The sequence below is a fragment of the Rhodnius prolixus genome, unplaced genomic scaffold, assembly GCF_049639745.1.
Source record: "Rhodnius prolixus isolate KJV_2025 unplaced genomic scaffold, Rpr scaffold_11, whole genome shotgun sequence".
NCBI classification, from domain to species: Eukaryota; Metazoa; Arthropoda; class Insecta; order Hemiptera; family Reduviidae; genus Rhodnius; species Rhodnius prolixus.
Genome location: NW_027411625.1, coordinates 3283555 through 3297707, shown reverse-complemented (window position 1 = coordinate 3297707; position 14153 = coordinate 3283555). Strand labels below are relative to the sequence as shown.

The window sequence follows — 14153 nt, the reverse complement described above, 5'->3', positions numbered from 1 at the left end:
AAGAAACTTTATTCGAATTGTGATAATTTTAGCAATTCTTTAAAATAAATTTATATAAATAAATATTATTGTGTCGCTGGAGTTCAAGACTTATGAATGCGCGACTAATTATAAGAAGTTTAAAATCGCTATTATAATCAGAGGACTGTGAAAAATTTTAATTTTATTAGGCCCAGATTGTCGACTACACAATGGTAAGAACCACTGATAAAAAGTTCCTATCTCCAGTTCGCCTGCTCTTTCGTTTGGCATACTTCTTTAATTAACTAAAGAATAACACACAGATTTAAGCTCGTTAAACGAAAATCCTTTCTTTTGAAATTGGTACCTAACACTCATTTAACATCATATTTATTTTTCTTCTTTTCATTTTATTATTTATATTGTAAATTTTATATTTTTGAAAATAGTTCTTAAATTAATTAATTATTAAATTACACGTTTGCAAAAAATCGTACTGGATTTGATGATTCTGATCAGTTATATTCTTATGGTAGGTGAATTCCTTTCATAATGCCGACGCTGTTTTGAGGCCTACTTTTTTGCAGTTAATCACAGATTGCTGCATCTATTTTTAACATAACCCCAATTATTGTATACCGTTCGAAAGGTGATCGTATGTAGATGTTTTTCCTGAATAGTGCACGGTTTTTTCATATAAAATGTTTTTGAGAAAAATGAAGACGAAGTTTTTGGGAAAAATTAGAAACTTGCTATTTCTTATGTTTGAGCCACAAAGTAAAATACTTAATATTATTATTTTGGAATACAAATTAGCTTATTTAAAAGGAAATTTAACCTTCTTTCTAATGAGCTTATTAAAATAGCTGTAGCTTTAATAGTTTGAGAAATATAGGTCACTTTTTGCTAAAAAGTAGTAACACCTTGAAAAAACATAAAATTAAAAATATCTACAAAACGGAGCCGAATCGAGTCATAGTTTATATGGAATTTTTTGTTGCAAATGATGCCCAGAATCGCCTCCTGAAGTTACCGTAGTCTTATGCTGAACACCCTGTATAGTAAAATATGTATAAAGAGATATATAACGTAAAAATGAAGACAATACAATAAACCACAACTACAGAATGCAGTCGAACTTGCTCTACCTGGGGCTAAATTAAATAAATTCTTATAAGCATTTGTACTCTCATACATATTAGTTTTTTTTTTTTCCTTTTTCTTTCTTTGTAAAGTAAAATAGATACGTAGATAAAGCGAGCAAACGAATAGTAAAATAATGCCTTTTTTTAAAAATCTTGCGAAACATAACGTCCAGTTACCGAATTAGGAGTCGAGTACTGAAGAGAAAGCTCAGATCTTACTATTAATATTTTTCCAACGTATTATGAGTAATACCCGTATCTCTAACTTGGGCCTAATAAACATATACTGATGGACAAAATTAACACACCACCTTTAAATTTTTTGATGTTCATTTATGTTTTTATTTTTTAGGTTTATTCATATTTTGCATACCAATAATAAGTTTGGTTGTAACAATTAGTCATTTAGAAAGAAACTGTTTAATACCTAATTTGAAAAAACAATTTTCGTGTAAAATAATAAAAATAAATAAATAAGATTATTTGTTGTTCAATACCGAGTATATATTATAAGAGTTGCTTCAAAGCAAGTGAAACTTAAACAAAGTGACTGCGATAAGGTACAAGTTTGAAAGAGGAAAAATTTGTAGAGAATATTAGGAAGGAGTATGTTGTATGTAGTTTCAGTGATTCATGGTTTGTTCTGATGACAGAGCATTGAGTACAGAACTGATATAACCCTTTGTGCATGTCAACTACCCCTTGCGGGAAAAAGAAACAAGTTATAGTCATTATATATTTACTAGGACCAGATGGAAGATGATATGGAAAATGGGAATCCTAAAACGTAACCAAGCGAATTTTAGATTAAGAAAGTGTTTTGGAATGAACGCAAATGTACGAGAAAAATCGGCAGGCGGTGAAGAAAGAAGATGACTGGACGAGATGGAAGAAGACTTGAAAAGGATCGCCGTAAAGAGATAAGAGAGTGTGTGGACAGGGTTGAGTGGAAGAAAAGTTACGATTTTATGGCTGCCTTGCTAAGGAAATGAATATCTTGAAATAACAGAAAATGAATTTAAATAGGAATAAATTTCTATTTGTTATTGAAATAGTATCTAAATAACGCCTATCATTGAGGACAGTATTTTTCATGTTAAGGGCTTATAAATGTACATGTTTAATTTGGACAATAAAAGGGGGACCTTTTCATTTATCCACTCCCACATACGTAAAACATATCTGCAAAAATTATCAGATTACTTGATAATAGATAATAATATGTTACGAGATATGTCTCGTAAGGGGAAGTAGAAAAGCCACTTATTCAGAGATTTTGGCGTCTCTGTAGGTTTCTCACCCTTAAAATACAAAAGCATTTACAGACACTCCAAGAATCACACAGGACCTTCAGAGGTAATTGATTTGCGGTACTATTGGGGTTTAGCTTACTGCAAGGAACTCTAACCCAACCCACTCATACTTACACAATATGCACATACGCATTACGTGAACTAAACTGACACCGATGAGGATGTCCGATAGGCCTTTTAATCGCGGTAGATTGTGCTTTATAACTGTTTTCTCTATAATCCTTAAGCCAGATAATATAATAAATCTAGATAGTAATGTTTGAATCCAGTGTATAACAAATGTTTGGCCAATCAAATAAAATTGGGAGGATGTCAATCTAACCATAAGTTCTCTTAAATCTGTAGTGTAAATCAAATTTGGTACCTTTTTTTAAAAAAACCAAAGGTGCGGGTTTGATAGCCGTTGTGTAATATTAAGTGAGAGATCCCCAATTTGAATCCCGTGGGTAGCTAATTTTTATTTGTTGTAAAAATGTTAATAGTACAGTGTGATGGCGCTAATGACCAAGAAGTTGATGCGCCGAAAAAAGAAAAAAAGTACAGTGTGATCTTCCGTACACTGTCCACGACATCTAATTTGGTATTTCAATGTTAACCGTAAAATAGGCGATTACTTCGCTTACGTAAAAACCAAAAGGTACTTAATAGATTTTTTTAATAGTTCATTACAAAATTATATATTTACACAGTTGTATAAGAAATTACATTATACATAAATGAGAAAGGCAACTGTCATTTTTCTTCTTTTTTTTCTTTATTAAACACATTAAACAATATAAAGAATTATCAATTTTAAGTAGTGTGTTTTGGATAAAATAAAAAAAGGAATGTTTTTTGAATTAATGTTACAATATATTAAATAAAAAATGAAGCTAATAATCTTATTTAAATTAAACAATTTAATTTCTTTAAAAAAAATTCTTTAGGAAGACACATTTTAAGGAAAACTAGGTACTTTTACTTAAAAAAATATAAATATATTTTCAAGACTTAAACATGCATAACAATTTTTAAAAATACAAATACTAGGGATGTAATTAAAGAAATGCAACGGGCTCTACAATTTTTTATTATTATTTTCATTATATGGGTGGAGGAGCGCACTTTGAAAAATGTGAAAACTAAAATATTGCTTCTCCTTAGGTCTCCCACAATCTAATTTTTTCCTACTACTTTTTCCCGTCTTTCGACTTTACTTTGATCGACTGATATGGATTCGAAGAAATTGTGCAAAAGAGTCATCGGCCTGATATTGGGAGTACGTAGAGCCGGGCCCATGTTGTACAAGCAGTATTTACCATACATGAAGCATATTTGTGAGATTTACGTTAACTAATACTTAAAAAAGTATAGACCCAGCTGCGTTCCTTTCATCAAACCCCCTCGCATATTTAAAAAAAATTAAACAAAAAATGAATGAAAGAACTCTTCTCAATTCTTTTGTAAAACAAAAAATAAAATTAATTTCTATATATTTCTAAAGGAATTATCTCGAATGCAACTAAATAATTAATTAATAATTATTATTATTAATAATTGGGCCTTTCCTTCAAAACTTGATTAAATCCATAAAACAAGAAATGGAGAAATGCGATGAAGTAATCTATATTGTATTTTTAAATTCCGTTTATAATTACATTAAAATAAATTTACCGTTATCATTTAGCGGCTGCTGCTGTATTTGAGTTTAATTATTGCAACAATTTATGTTACAGCACGGAATTAGTCAAAATGGTTTCTGAAATAAATTACTGATTATTAAATGGTCAAAACATTTTTGTTGTTTATTGGAGTTAATCTTATTTGGGAAATTTATTATAAATATAAAAAGCTATGACTGCATGAAGTGCTTTGACTCTTAAATTTAAGATATTTCAAAAAGTGGAGTTTATCAGTTCGTGCAGCGAACGGCTAAATAAATAATAATAATAATTATTATTTTAGTTTCAAATATTTGTTTTTTATTTTCTATAGATTTACATCCTTGCTATGCTACCTTGAACTTTTATTTCATAAAATCGCCTTAATGAGCAACTTATTAAAGATACTATTTAATCGTAAATCTTATTTTTCGGAAAGGGCGCTAGAAGTCGAGATCATCCCGAAAATAGAAAACAGTGGCACTCTCTTGAATGAGGTCAAGATAAACCATTGAACGTAATAGTAATAATTAAGAATAACAGCAAATCTATGTTATTAATCGTTATAACATACCGTTATTAATCGATAATAAAGTACCCTTTATAAGTTGCCACAGGTGTGCAAACTGATTTATTACTTATAACAATTATTTAAAGAATTTCTTGCTTTAAAAAAAAAAAAAAAACAAATAAACAAAAAGATGGAGAACAAAAACATAACACCGGAAATTTGGGGAAAATAGTGGCAGTGATTATTTACATTTTTAGTAATTATTTATATAAATATTTATATATATATATATATATATACCATTTAAAGAGCAGCCTTGAGCAGAAATCACATCCTCCTTTACAAAATACCACAATAAACAAGAACGTAGCCATATTCAATTACTTATTAGAATAAAATGTTTCAATTACTTTTCGGGCAGCAATAAGGATTTGGAAGACGAAAGTGGAAGGAAACGGCAGGTATTGCACTAAGATCAAAATAATCTAAGCTAAGGACATTCTCAAGAAATAGTGCTTACATATCATAAAAGTATGAAGGAAAAAGTTATAGAATCTGTTGGATAATTATTTGAATCAGCTTGAAAATATTATTTACCTCGCTAGAGACCATACAAAGGGAGAGGCTCTGTGAAGCTTTGAGTTCAAAAGTGTTCCCGATTAAATAACATTAGGCATTAATTAATGAAAGGATTTACGCTACAGACAGTTTTCCATCACAACGAAGTTTCCAAGAAATGCTACAGGATTTCATTCCCTAGTCACATTTTCTACAGAGAGGATTGTCACGTTGAGACCATATTAATGCACGTCTGCATTGTATGTTTCCTAGGAGCACTGGTGACCATACCATTAATCTTGATACTTATTTTTTTTGTCTCCCTACAGAAGAGAGAGCACGTGCCGAATAAATAACATAATTGGCCCTCCAGAAACCTCTTAGGATTGCCATTGCTATAAGACCCTCTCCCCGAACAAAGTATTTTCTAAAAATCTTAACAACCACATAAAAAATCTATTGGTTTTAATAATGAAATATTGAAGCATATTGAAAAAAAAAGTCGTAAAAAATATTATAATTGATTCATTCGACGATGTCTTTCTGTCATCAACAACGGCCATACATCTAATTATTCTGTTATGTACGTATACATCTAATTACTCTATTATGTACGTATACATCTAATTATTCTGTTAGGTACGTATACATCTAATTATTTTGTTATGTTTGAAATGATTTCCATTAGAACTAGAGGTATTTACTTTCGAACTTTTTATACCATACTCCAAAAAGATTCACCCTCTTAGGGCTGGGACTTTTTCGTCACGTAGGGTAGGTTCATGGATAAGGAAAACTTGATGTCGAAAAAATATCAACTCCAAGGTTATACGATAGTAAAGGGTGCTAGGAAACTGGTTAAAGGACTGAATGTAACATACTAGTTCTAAATTTAAAAACTGAGAAAAACCAATATGACTACGTCCCTTTTATATTATTATAAAAAAGAGGCATACATAGCAAAGCTGTTTGCATAAACAGGGAATTAGTTTTTTTCATCTAAAAAAGATGTTATTAAATTTAAATTACTGACTCTAAAATAATCACAGAACTTTATTATATTTATTAACCTTAATTACTGCAACTATTATATTAAAATATATACATCTCCCCAAAGCAATACATGTATATTTATATCCAAGTAATATCTTATTCTGACGGCGTGAGATCTTTTTCTTGTTCATTGTAAAGCAGCTGGGTTATTAACTCGTGCAGTGGAGTAAAGGCCTTTCTGTAGCCGCCCTCTAATAAAGCAATCAATTTTGATTAAATAAAATAAACATTTCAAACAAGTTATTTTCCAAAAAAAAAAAGTGTGAAACACACACCAATTTCTCTTAATTCAATAATTAGTAATAAATAATAAATCAAAACTTAAAGCCATAAGGGACTTAAAAAGGTAGGTAAAATATCATTAAAACAAAACAAAAAATATTCCAGTTTATTTACAAAAATCGCTAACAAAATTATTTCCTATTCATTCAAAATGAATGTTTTATCTGATTTTTAAGTCCGTATGGCTTTACGTTTTGATTCATTACAAATTTATAGGAAAACATGCTTTTAGTTTTAGTTTTTGAAACAGAGAAATAGGAAAAAAACGACTAAAATTTAATCTTTATAATTGAATATCTTGGCAACGGTTTAAAACATAACCGTTAAAGTGAAACTTAACGTTACAGTTCCTACTTTATAATAAAATTAAATAAAAGGCAAATACCTGATAAATGTAAGAAATCCGGCATATCGTGATGTGAAATTCGACCATTAGAATCCACAAGATCTTTCGATAAACTAATGGTCTCCAATCTTTCTAGACCGGATACTTTTTTCCTTAACAGAAAGTTCACTTCGGCGTTACGTTCTCTTAATGAATTCGGATATTCACCTCTTGGGAGAAGTTCCTAAAAACGAAATATAATCTTATAATTGTAATGTTTTGCAATGCTGAAGCTGCCATTAAGTGTGTTGAATTTAACTTCATGGAACAGTTAAATAAATAAATAAATAACTTCCTTTTTTTCATCCTATTGAAACTATAAATCAGTCACCAAAAACAATGAACAACAATTCCTTTTTTTTACTTCTGTTTTTTTTATTAACACAGGTTTTCCCCTGAACGTTATTCTCTAGTCCGCATGGCGGCTCTAAGTAAAGCTTGATCCCCCCCCCCAAGAGTATTTAAACTTCTATCCCTATATTTAAATTAATATGCCATCAATTACAGCATTAGATAACTAAGGGGGCGAAACCATACGTTATACAACGCCCCAGTGTGGCATTGTGATGAATATGTTTGGATTGTCCAAATCGGGCGCATTCGTCAAGGAAGAGAAGGAAGAGCATGTATGAGGGAGAGCTAGAATCTGCTTTGGATACCCGATCTAGTTTCACAATATTGAACTACATTTGATAAATCAGTGTTCAGATTTATGCCTGCAGGAACATCAAGATCCACTTTCTCATCTCAGGTAAGCGGCATGAGCAAGATTGCTCTTATTGGATATCTGAATCTCGCTTGAAAGCACTTCTTAAGGAGCAGTAAGGACTCACGTAAAAGCTCCAAGCTACTTGGTGTATTTCTTGGCTCCTCCCCTTCCGCTTTTCTATTCTGCAGGTATATACATATATTTGATGATATATATTAATATATACAAAATAATCTTCAAGATTCGTAAAATGTTTCTATCCACATTAAATTGTAAGTTAAAGCTGAGTGTTTAGAATTTTAAATGCGATGTGTTAGTAATTCTATGTCACTTCTATAAGAGAGGGATATCGAATGACGAAGATATTCTAAATGAGCGCAATGATTATTTTCCACTTTCTGATTATTATTATTATTATTATTATTATTACTATTATTATTATTATTTGGCGTTATTTTCCAAAATTTTACTGTATTACAACTTTACGGACGGATATGTCGAATCAAATCCACGTATTCTGGCACTTACTGAAGAAATGGCAATGTCTGAAGACATCGTCAACTATTAATTTCACAAAATTCTGCCACTCCTCCACAGACCCAGCCACAACAATGGAATCTTGACAAATTCTCTTCATCTATCAAGCGTTTGAAAAGTAGATTTTCTGACGGAAAAAAAAGGCCCAATGTGGGCGTTTTCTGGGGTAATGAAGGCATAATTCATCACTAATGCCTAATAGATTAACTTTCCTGAATTCTAATTTTTTATGTCAACTAAATAATTTTTTTGTTAACCATATATTGAATACTAACAATTAGTATTATGTAGGATTCGGGCAAACGTGATCTAATAGTTCGAACAATTTCTACTAATGCATCTGCAATGTCCTCCGCTTCTGCGTTTTGAGTAGTGTTGTTAGTTCCTACTAACACCACGACCACCTGTAATCAATAATTTTTTTTAAAATAAATTTGTAGAAAAATTTACAACAGAATGAGAGAAGGTTTTAGCTAGCTCAGTGGTTGTGCGCTGGACCAGCACGCAAAGGTCCCCATTCAAGGTTCTGCTGTTCTTACAGATTTCTTTTTCCAGGAGACTACATCTCGCTGTAGCGAAAAAACAATGTCCCCGGAACTTGCAGTGCAATCCTTGTCGAAACATAATAGCGTAATGTAAAGGGCAGAGAAGTAGCACTCAAAGCAACAAGAAATAAAAAAGATGACAAAGGAAGGAAAAGAAACTTTTGAGTGTTTTGAGGTAGAGTTACTCTTCCCAGAAACTTCTTTCTCAATATAGCGAGAGAATGGGATATAAACTAAGGAGGATCAAGAACAATATGAGTTTTGGGAAGAATCTTCAGTAGGAACAGCAGGAAGGAGGATGAAACTGCTTTTAACTTTCTATGAGAAAACATGCATTTCGCTCTTAATGGTTTTTGGGGTTTGTAGCAAAAAAATTATCTGAGCCAGAGATCTTAACGGTCTCTTTGCTCCAATCTTGGCGTCCTTTATCAAAGACGACTCTAAAGCATTTACCACTTGCAGGATTCAGTTCTCTAGAATAGAATATAAATTATAAAGTAATTGTTTACATCTCAGTTGTTTACTAACAAAACAAAATACCTTTGGATTGATGTTATCTATCTCGCCATGATGTAATCTCCAAAGTACATTCTGCGTAGTATCTCCAGGTATGCCAAAATTCAAGCAGTGTAACGGTTCAAACAAATCAGCCCATATTGGTCTTTGTGATAAGTGGTGAATGATCGAATCACCGATGAACAAAACATCTGGTTCACGTTCGTTAGCTTCCCGGACATAAGTATCATGCTGCAACAAAATATATTTGTACAGGGGCTGGTTAGTAAATCGTCAGGCCTTAAATTATAATGAGGTTTATCGAAAATGGCCAGAGAAAGTCTTTCCCAGAGACTAATTTCTGAATTATTTTTCAACGTTTCAAGTACCAATGGTGCCCTTCATTAGAAGCTCCTGAAAATGTTGACAAAAAACATTAAAAGTTATAGTATTAGTCTCATGCACAAAACATTACCTAACTTCATTTAGATTTATAATTTTACATTTCGATTTGAAATAAGTAAAAATCCAGAAGTTGTTGATTACAGAAAGGATGTGGAATACAACAGCTTCTCTTCCTCAACTCCAACTCACCCTGTTAAATAGAGCAATCCGAACTAAGAATACGGTTACAACACCTTCGGCGATAAATCGATGACTAATAAATAGAATAAAATAGAAACTTTATTTTAACCTTTTTAATTTATTATTAAAGTAAAAAAATGAACCTCTTTCACATACTGGAATTTCAAAAAAAAAAAAATCATTTCCTTAAAAGAAATTTACTTAAACATATCCGATACTGAAGTGCTTGCAACCCAACAAATATACAGTGCGCGTAGACTGTCCGCAAAACATTGAAAATTACTACATTAAGAAATATATACATATATATGTAGAATGGAAATCTGCGATTTCCCACCCTCTACATAAATAAATATTTGGATTAGTCACATCGATTTAAAAAATATTTCGATAAGGTGTCTATCGATTAGGTATCGGTGGCTAGTAGTGTAAAGTGTTGAAAGTAATGGCGGAAAGGACAATTTGACTGAGCATTTTTCCAAAAAGAGTTTTCAGTTGTGTTTTGTTACTCTTAAAAGTGTTAAGGTGTTTAAGTGTAGGTGATTTTGTAAGGAAATATAACATTGTCAGTAAAAAGATGTTTTTTTGGTAAGTGCCCGTATACCTGACTTAGAAGAGGATTAAATCTTGTTTTGTTTTATTATTATTTTATTTCTCTCTCTTTTTATATTATACTTCAGAAGTAGAATGTTACTTATAATTTCTATTAAATGTATATGTAAGAAACTTTCGATTAAGAACTGTATCGTTGTTTTACTGGTAATTATTTTGCTCTAATTTTAAGGACATTGTTAATGACAATAACAGTACATTTTCAGTTGGTTTCATTGACACTTGATTTGCATGTTTTCGCGCATTCATAGATATCCAAACAGATGTTTTAATGAGAACTTTTAAGAATTCATTTGTAAACTAATGTATTTATTAATTTAGAGTCATTTGTTTATTTTAATTGGTCCTAAATTGTTAGTTTTTCATTCTTGAACACAGTTTTATTTTTGATTTTAATGTTTGTTGATGAGTATGAATACGTAATATCGTTAAGGTGGCATTTTACATTTCAAATGGGCATTTTTTAGCAGTGAAAGATCTTCACGTTGTGATCTGACTTAGAAGAGGATTAGATTAGATTACAATAACGGGATGGGACCTATATCCCACAGCACCGCAGCTCGAAGAGGCTTATTGTGCCCTCCACTTTAGGTCTAGTAGACGAAACCTCCCCTACTAAGAAGGCTGAGGACTTTCCCTACTAGTTCTTTTTGCTTAAGGTTCCAAAGATTTCTTAGCGCAACCACTCGATTGCGTTGCAATTGAACAGCAAGTGAAAGGCCGTTACCTTCTTAAGACTCCTGACAGAATCTGCACAACGGTTCCAAGCTATTAAGCCCCACCTTATACAGATACTTCCTAAACTTACCATGCCCCGACGACAATAGGCCTGTGTTCAGAGTAATCTGATTTCTAACCAAACACAGAATTTCTTTGGCTCTTCGTTAACACAACCAAGGCATCATAGTCTTGCTGTGTTTGACCCCACGACACATCACCCAGTTCTTTTCTTGGTCAGCATAGAAGAGGATTAAATCTTGCTTTCTTTTTCTAATTATTTTTTTCCCTTTCTTCCTTAATTTTCTACATGTATACATAAACTATTTAGTCTAATTAACTTTTGAATTTCACATTAGATCAGATTAAAGGTGGAATCCTTCAGCTTTTTTGGATGCTTATTTTCTTAAAGTCAGTTCAAATGTTAACAGCTACGCTCAAATCTAAGAGGTACAATAAAAACATTTCGATAACTTTTTTCAAGGAAACATAGCCTTTTCAACCAGCTGAATATTTGTTAATGCCAAAGAAAACTGTAATTCAATTACGCTTAAATTCTTTCATGTACATTCAGAAGCACGTTTATCTCTATACTTTTACAATTACCATTTATAATCTGCGAACTTGATCAACAACTGAGCAACCTCGCACTTAACCTTTCGAGGAGTACTCGTATCGTAAGATGAGAATTACTGGATTACATCAATATAATAAATTTAACATAATATTGGAAATCCTTTACTGTACTTTTAACAGCACTTACATGAATTTTAAAATAATTCTTTTAAATTTTTTGTAAAAAACACGTAAAAGGAATATGGAACTTTAGGGATATCTAATAAGATTGGCTGATATGCAAACATTTAATTACATAAAAAGAATTTCCTTATATATTAATTTGAAAATACAACCAAATAAATTCTTAATTAGATTTGTTAATGTTAATTTGAGGTCCTTGGTTCTTACCAGCCTCATGCCCTCACAAGTATTAACACTACAAAATATTCTTCGACTAATTTTATGAAAATAATATTGGGAAAAAATACTAGATATAGCAAAAATTAGAAAGGCTTCCACAAATGCATTATACCTTAATCATTTCACAATCAGTGATTGATTGGTCACATTATACAGTAGATTTATCAGATCCTTTATTAGGTAAAAAATGTTAAAAATAAGCAACATTAAAGCAAAAAAGTATTTTACCTGACTCATCCATCTTCCATCGCCAGGATCATCTGGAATACTGGGAATCGCACAAGGATTCATTTCTATATTAAACTTAAATTTTGAAGTTAGACAAACATAGAAAATTTCTTCATTAAAACTTATCAACTACAAGCTGTTTTTTTATTCCAACTCCTTATTTATAATATTAAATACTTCACAGTCTATTCTTTAACTACATGAATTTTGTTAGACCTAAACAGTGAACGTTGGACTGCAATACTCTCTATACCTTCATTGAATGTAATCAAGAAAAAATAAACGTTCACTGGTTATACAGTATGTCAGACAGAATACTCAAAATTTCCCTGACAAGGTGAATCGATTTCATTATCACATCACTTGTTAAAGATTTTTTAAATTTAAAATTTAGCATAATTTTAAATTGAACAATAATTTAAATTTGAAGGACAATAAGAGTAGTACTGTAAACACTCAAGAAATGAATAAATGGCTTCTTATTAATTTGCATTGTTTCTTTGACATACTAAGTTTTCACCAATCACCATTATTTGTAAATTGATTTTAGTAATTAAATAAATTTTACACCTGTGTCTGTTTCCATTGGTTAAAATAAAGCTTTGAATGAGGCATGAAACAAAATAAAAATACCAAAATAATAAAAACTCTGTATGACAGTCCAAGGAGTTTAAGAGACCTGGTGAATGTTCTTTTTCCGAAACTCATTTTTAGGTGGGGTATACTCTTTACAAACTTACAAAACCATTCCATAGCATCTACAGCCGCATTTCGTGGCGCCTGTTATCGACCGTCGCCATAGTTTCTCTCTTTTCTATTATTTCCATCATAGTCTCTTGAGTTTTTCATGTATAAGACTGTAACTTTTAATTCTTCCTAAAACTGAGCCATTTAGAAATAAACGGCCATCCCCTAGCTATTTTAACAAACAAAAAAAAAAAATTGAACTCCTGAATAGAACGACTCGAACTGCCATAAATTTGGATTTTGCTTGATCCTTTCATTTCGTCACACATTTATGGAATTTTTCTTTAGAGCTCTCCTCTGCTAATTTCACTTTCTTTCCTGATAATTTCCGTACACTTTTTCATTTCAAGTTCCAAGTCTAAATGAATTGCATCTTCATCCTGCCTTTATGACCTGTCTAGTTTTGTCGCTTGTATGTCTTGCTGAATGGGCTGCTGTCCTTGTACCCGTAACTCCCAAGGGTGCATGTTAATCACATTATGTTATACCTCATCACTACTTCCTGAGTCGTCGTAGGACCTCAGGTTGCAGTCAGGGAATTTTATCTCAATCAGATTTTTATTTCAATCAGGCTTGAGACATATTTCGGTGAGAGTTTTATATATAGATAGGTAATTTTGCATGTCTACTTTGTTTATAATTATAAAGGCACGTCACACAAACAAAATAATACAATACATTATTCAATTTAAATTCTGTCTAGTTAAAAGTGTTGTGTCTCTCTAATTGTTTTTAAGAATTCATTTCAATTGTAGAAGTTATTTTCGATTAATACTGATTATTTTTTTGTTCAAGTACGATCTTATTACCCGATCACAGCTGGAATTTTATTAAATCTTTCACTAGTCATAGCATAAATGATAAATTAAGTCTTTTGTTATCTAGAATATGTAAGTTCGTTATCACTTGGAAAGTTAATATTTTCCGTTTTGTTAAACTTATATTATACTATTTACATCTAATTTCTACTTCTTTTCCATTCTTTGTATGCAATGAGACTTTTCTCTAAGTTTTATGATATTTTTAATGTGAGTCCTCCTCCAGCTTAGCCTCAAAACGTTTTGCATCTCATCAGGTACTCATTTGTTTAGTTTTTTTTTGTTTTTTTTGAAATTAGATTTTTTTAACTCCCCTAATGTTCCTCGACTATGA

The 14153-nt window shown here is 31.3% G+C and overlaps 1 protein-coding gene across 1 annotated transcript; it reads right to left on the bottom strand.

Moving 5' to 3' along the window:
* Positions 1-3057: 3057 nt before the first annotated feature.
* On the bottom strand, positions 3058-12547 carry Paf-AHalpha (Platelet-activating factor acetylhydrolase alpha). Its single transcript, XM_074138506.1, has 5 exons — positions 12255-12547; positions 9180-9386; positions 8370-8498; positions 6849-7032; positions 3058-6372 (listed from the first exon to the last, which is right to left on the bottom strand). The coding sequence occupies exons 1-5, from the start codon at positions 12315-12317 to the stop codon at positions 6278-6280; spliced, it is 678 nt and encodes a 225-aa protein (XP_073994607.1). The 5' UTR covers positions 12318-12547; the 3' UTR covers positions 3058-6277.
* Between the last annotated feature and the right edge of the window lie 1606 nt (positions 12548-14153).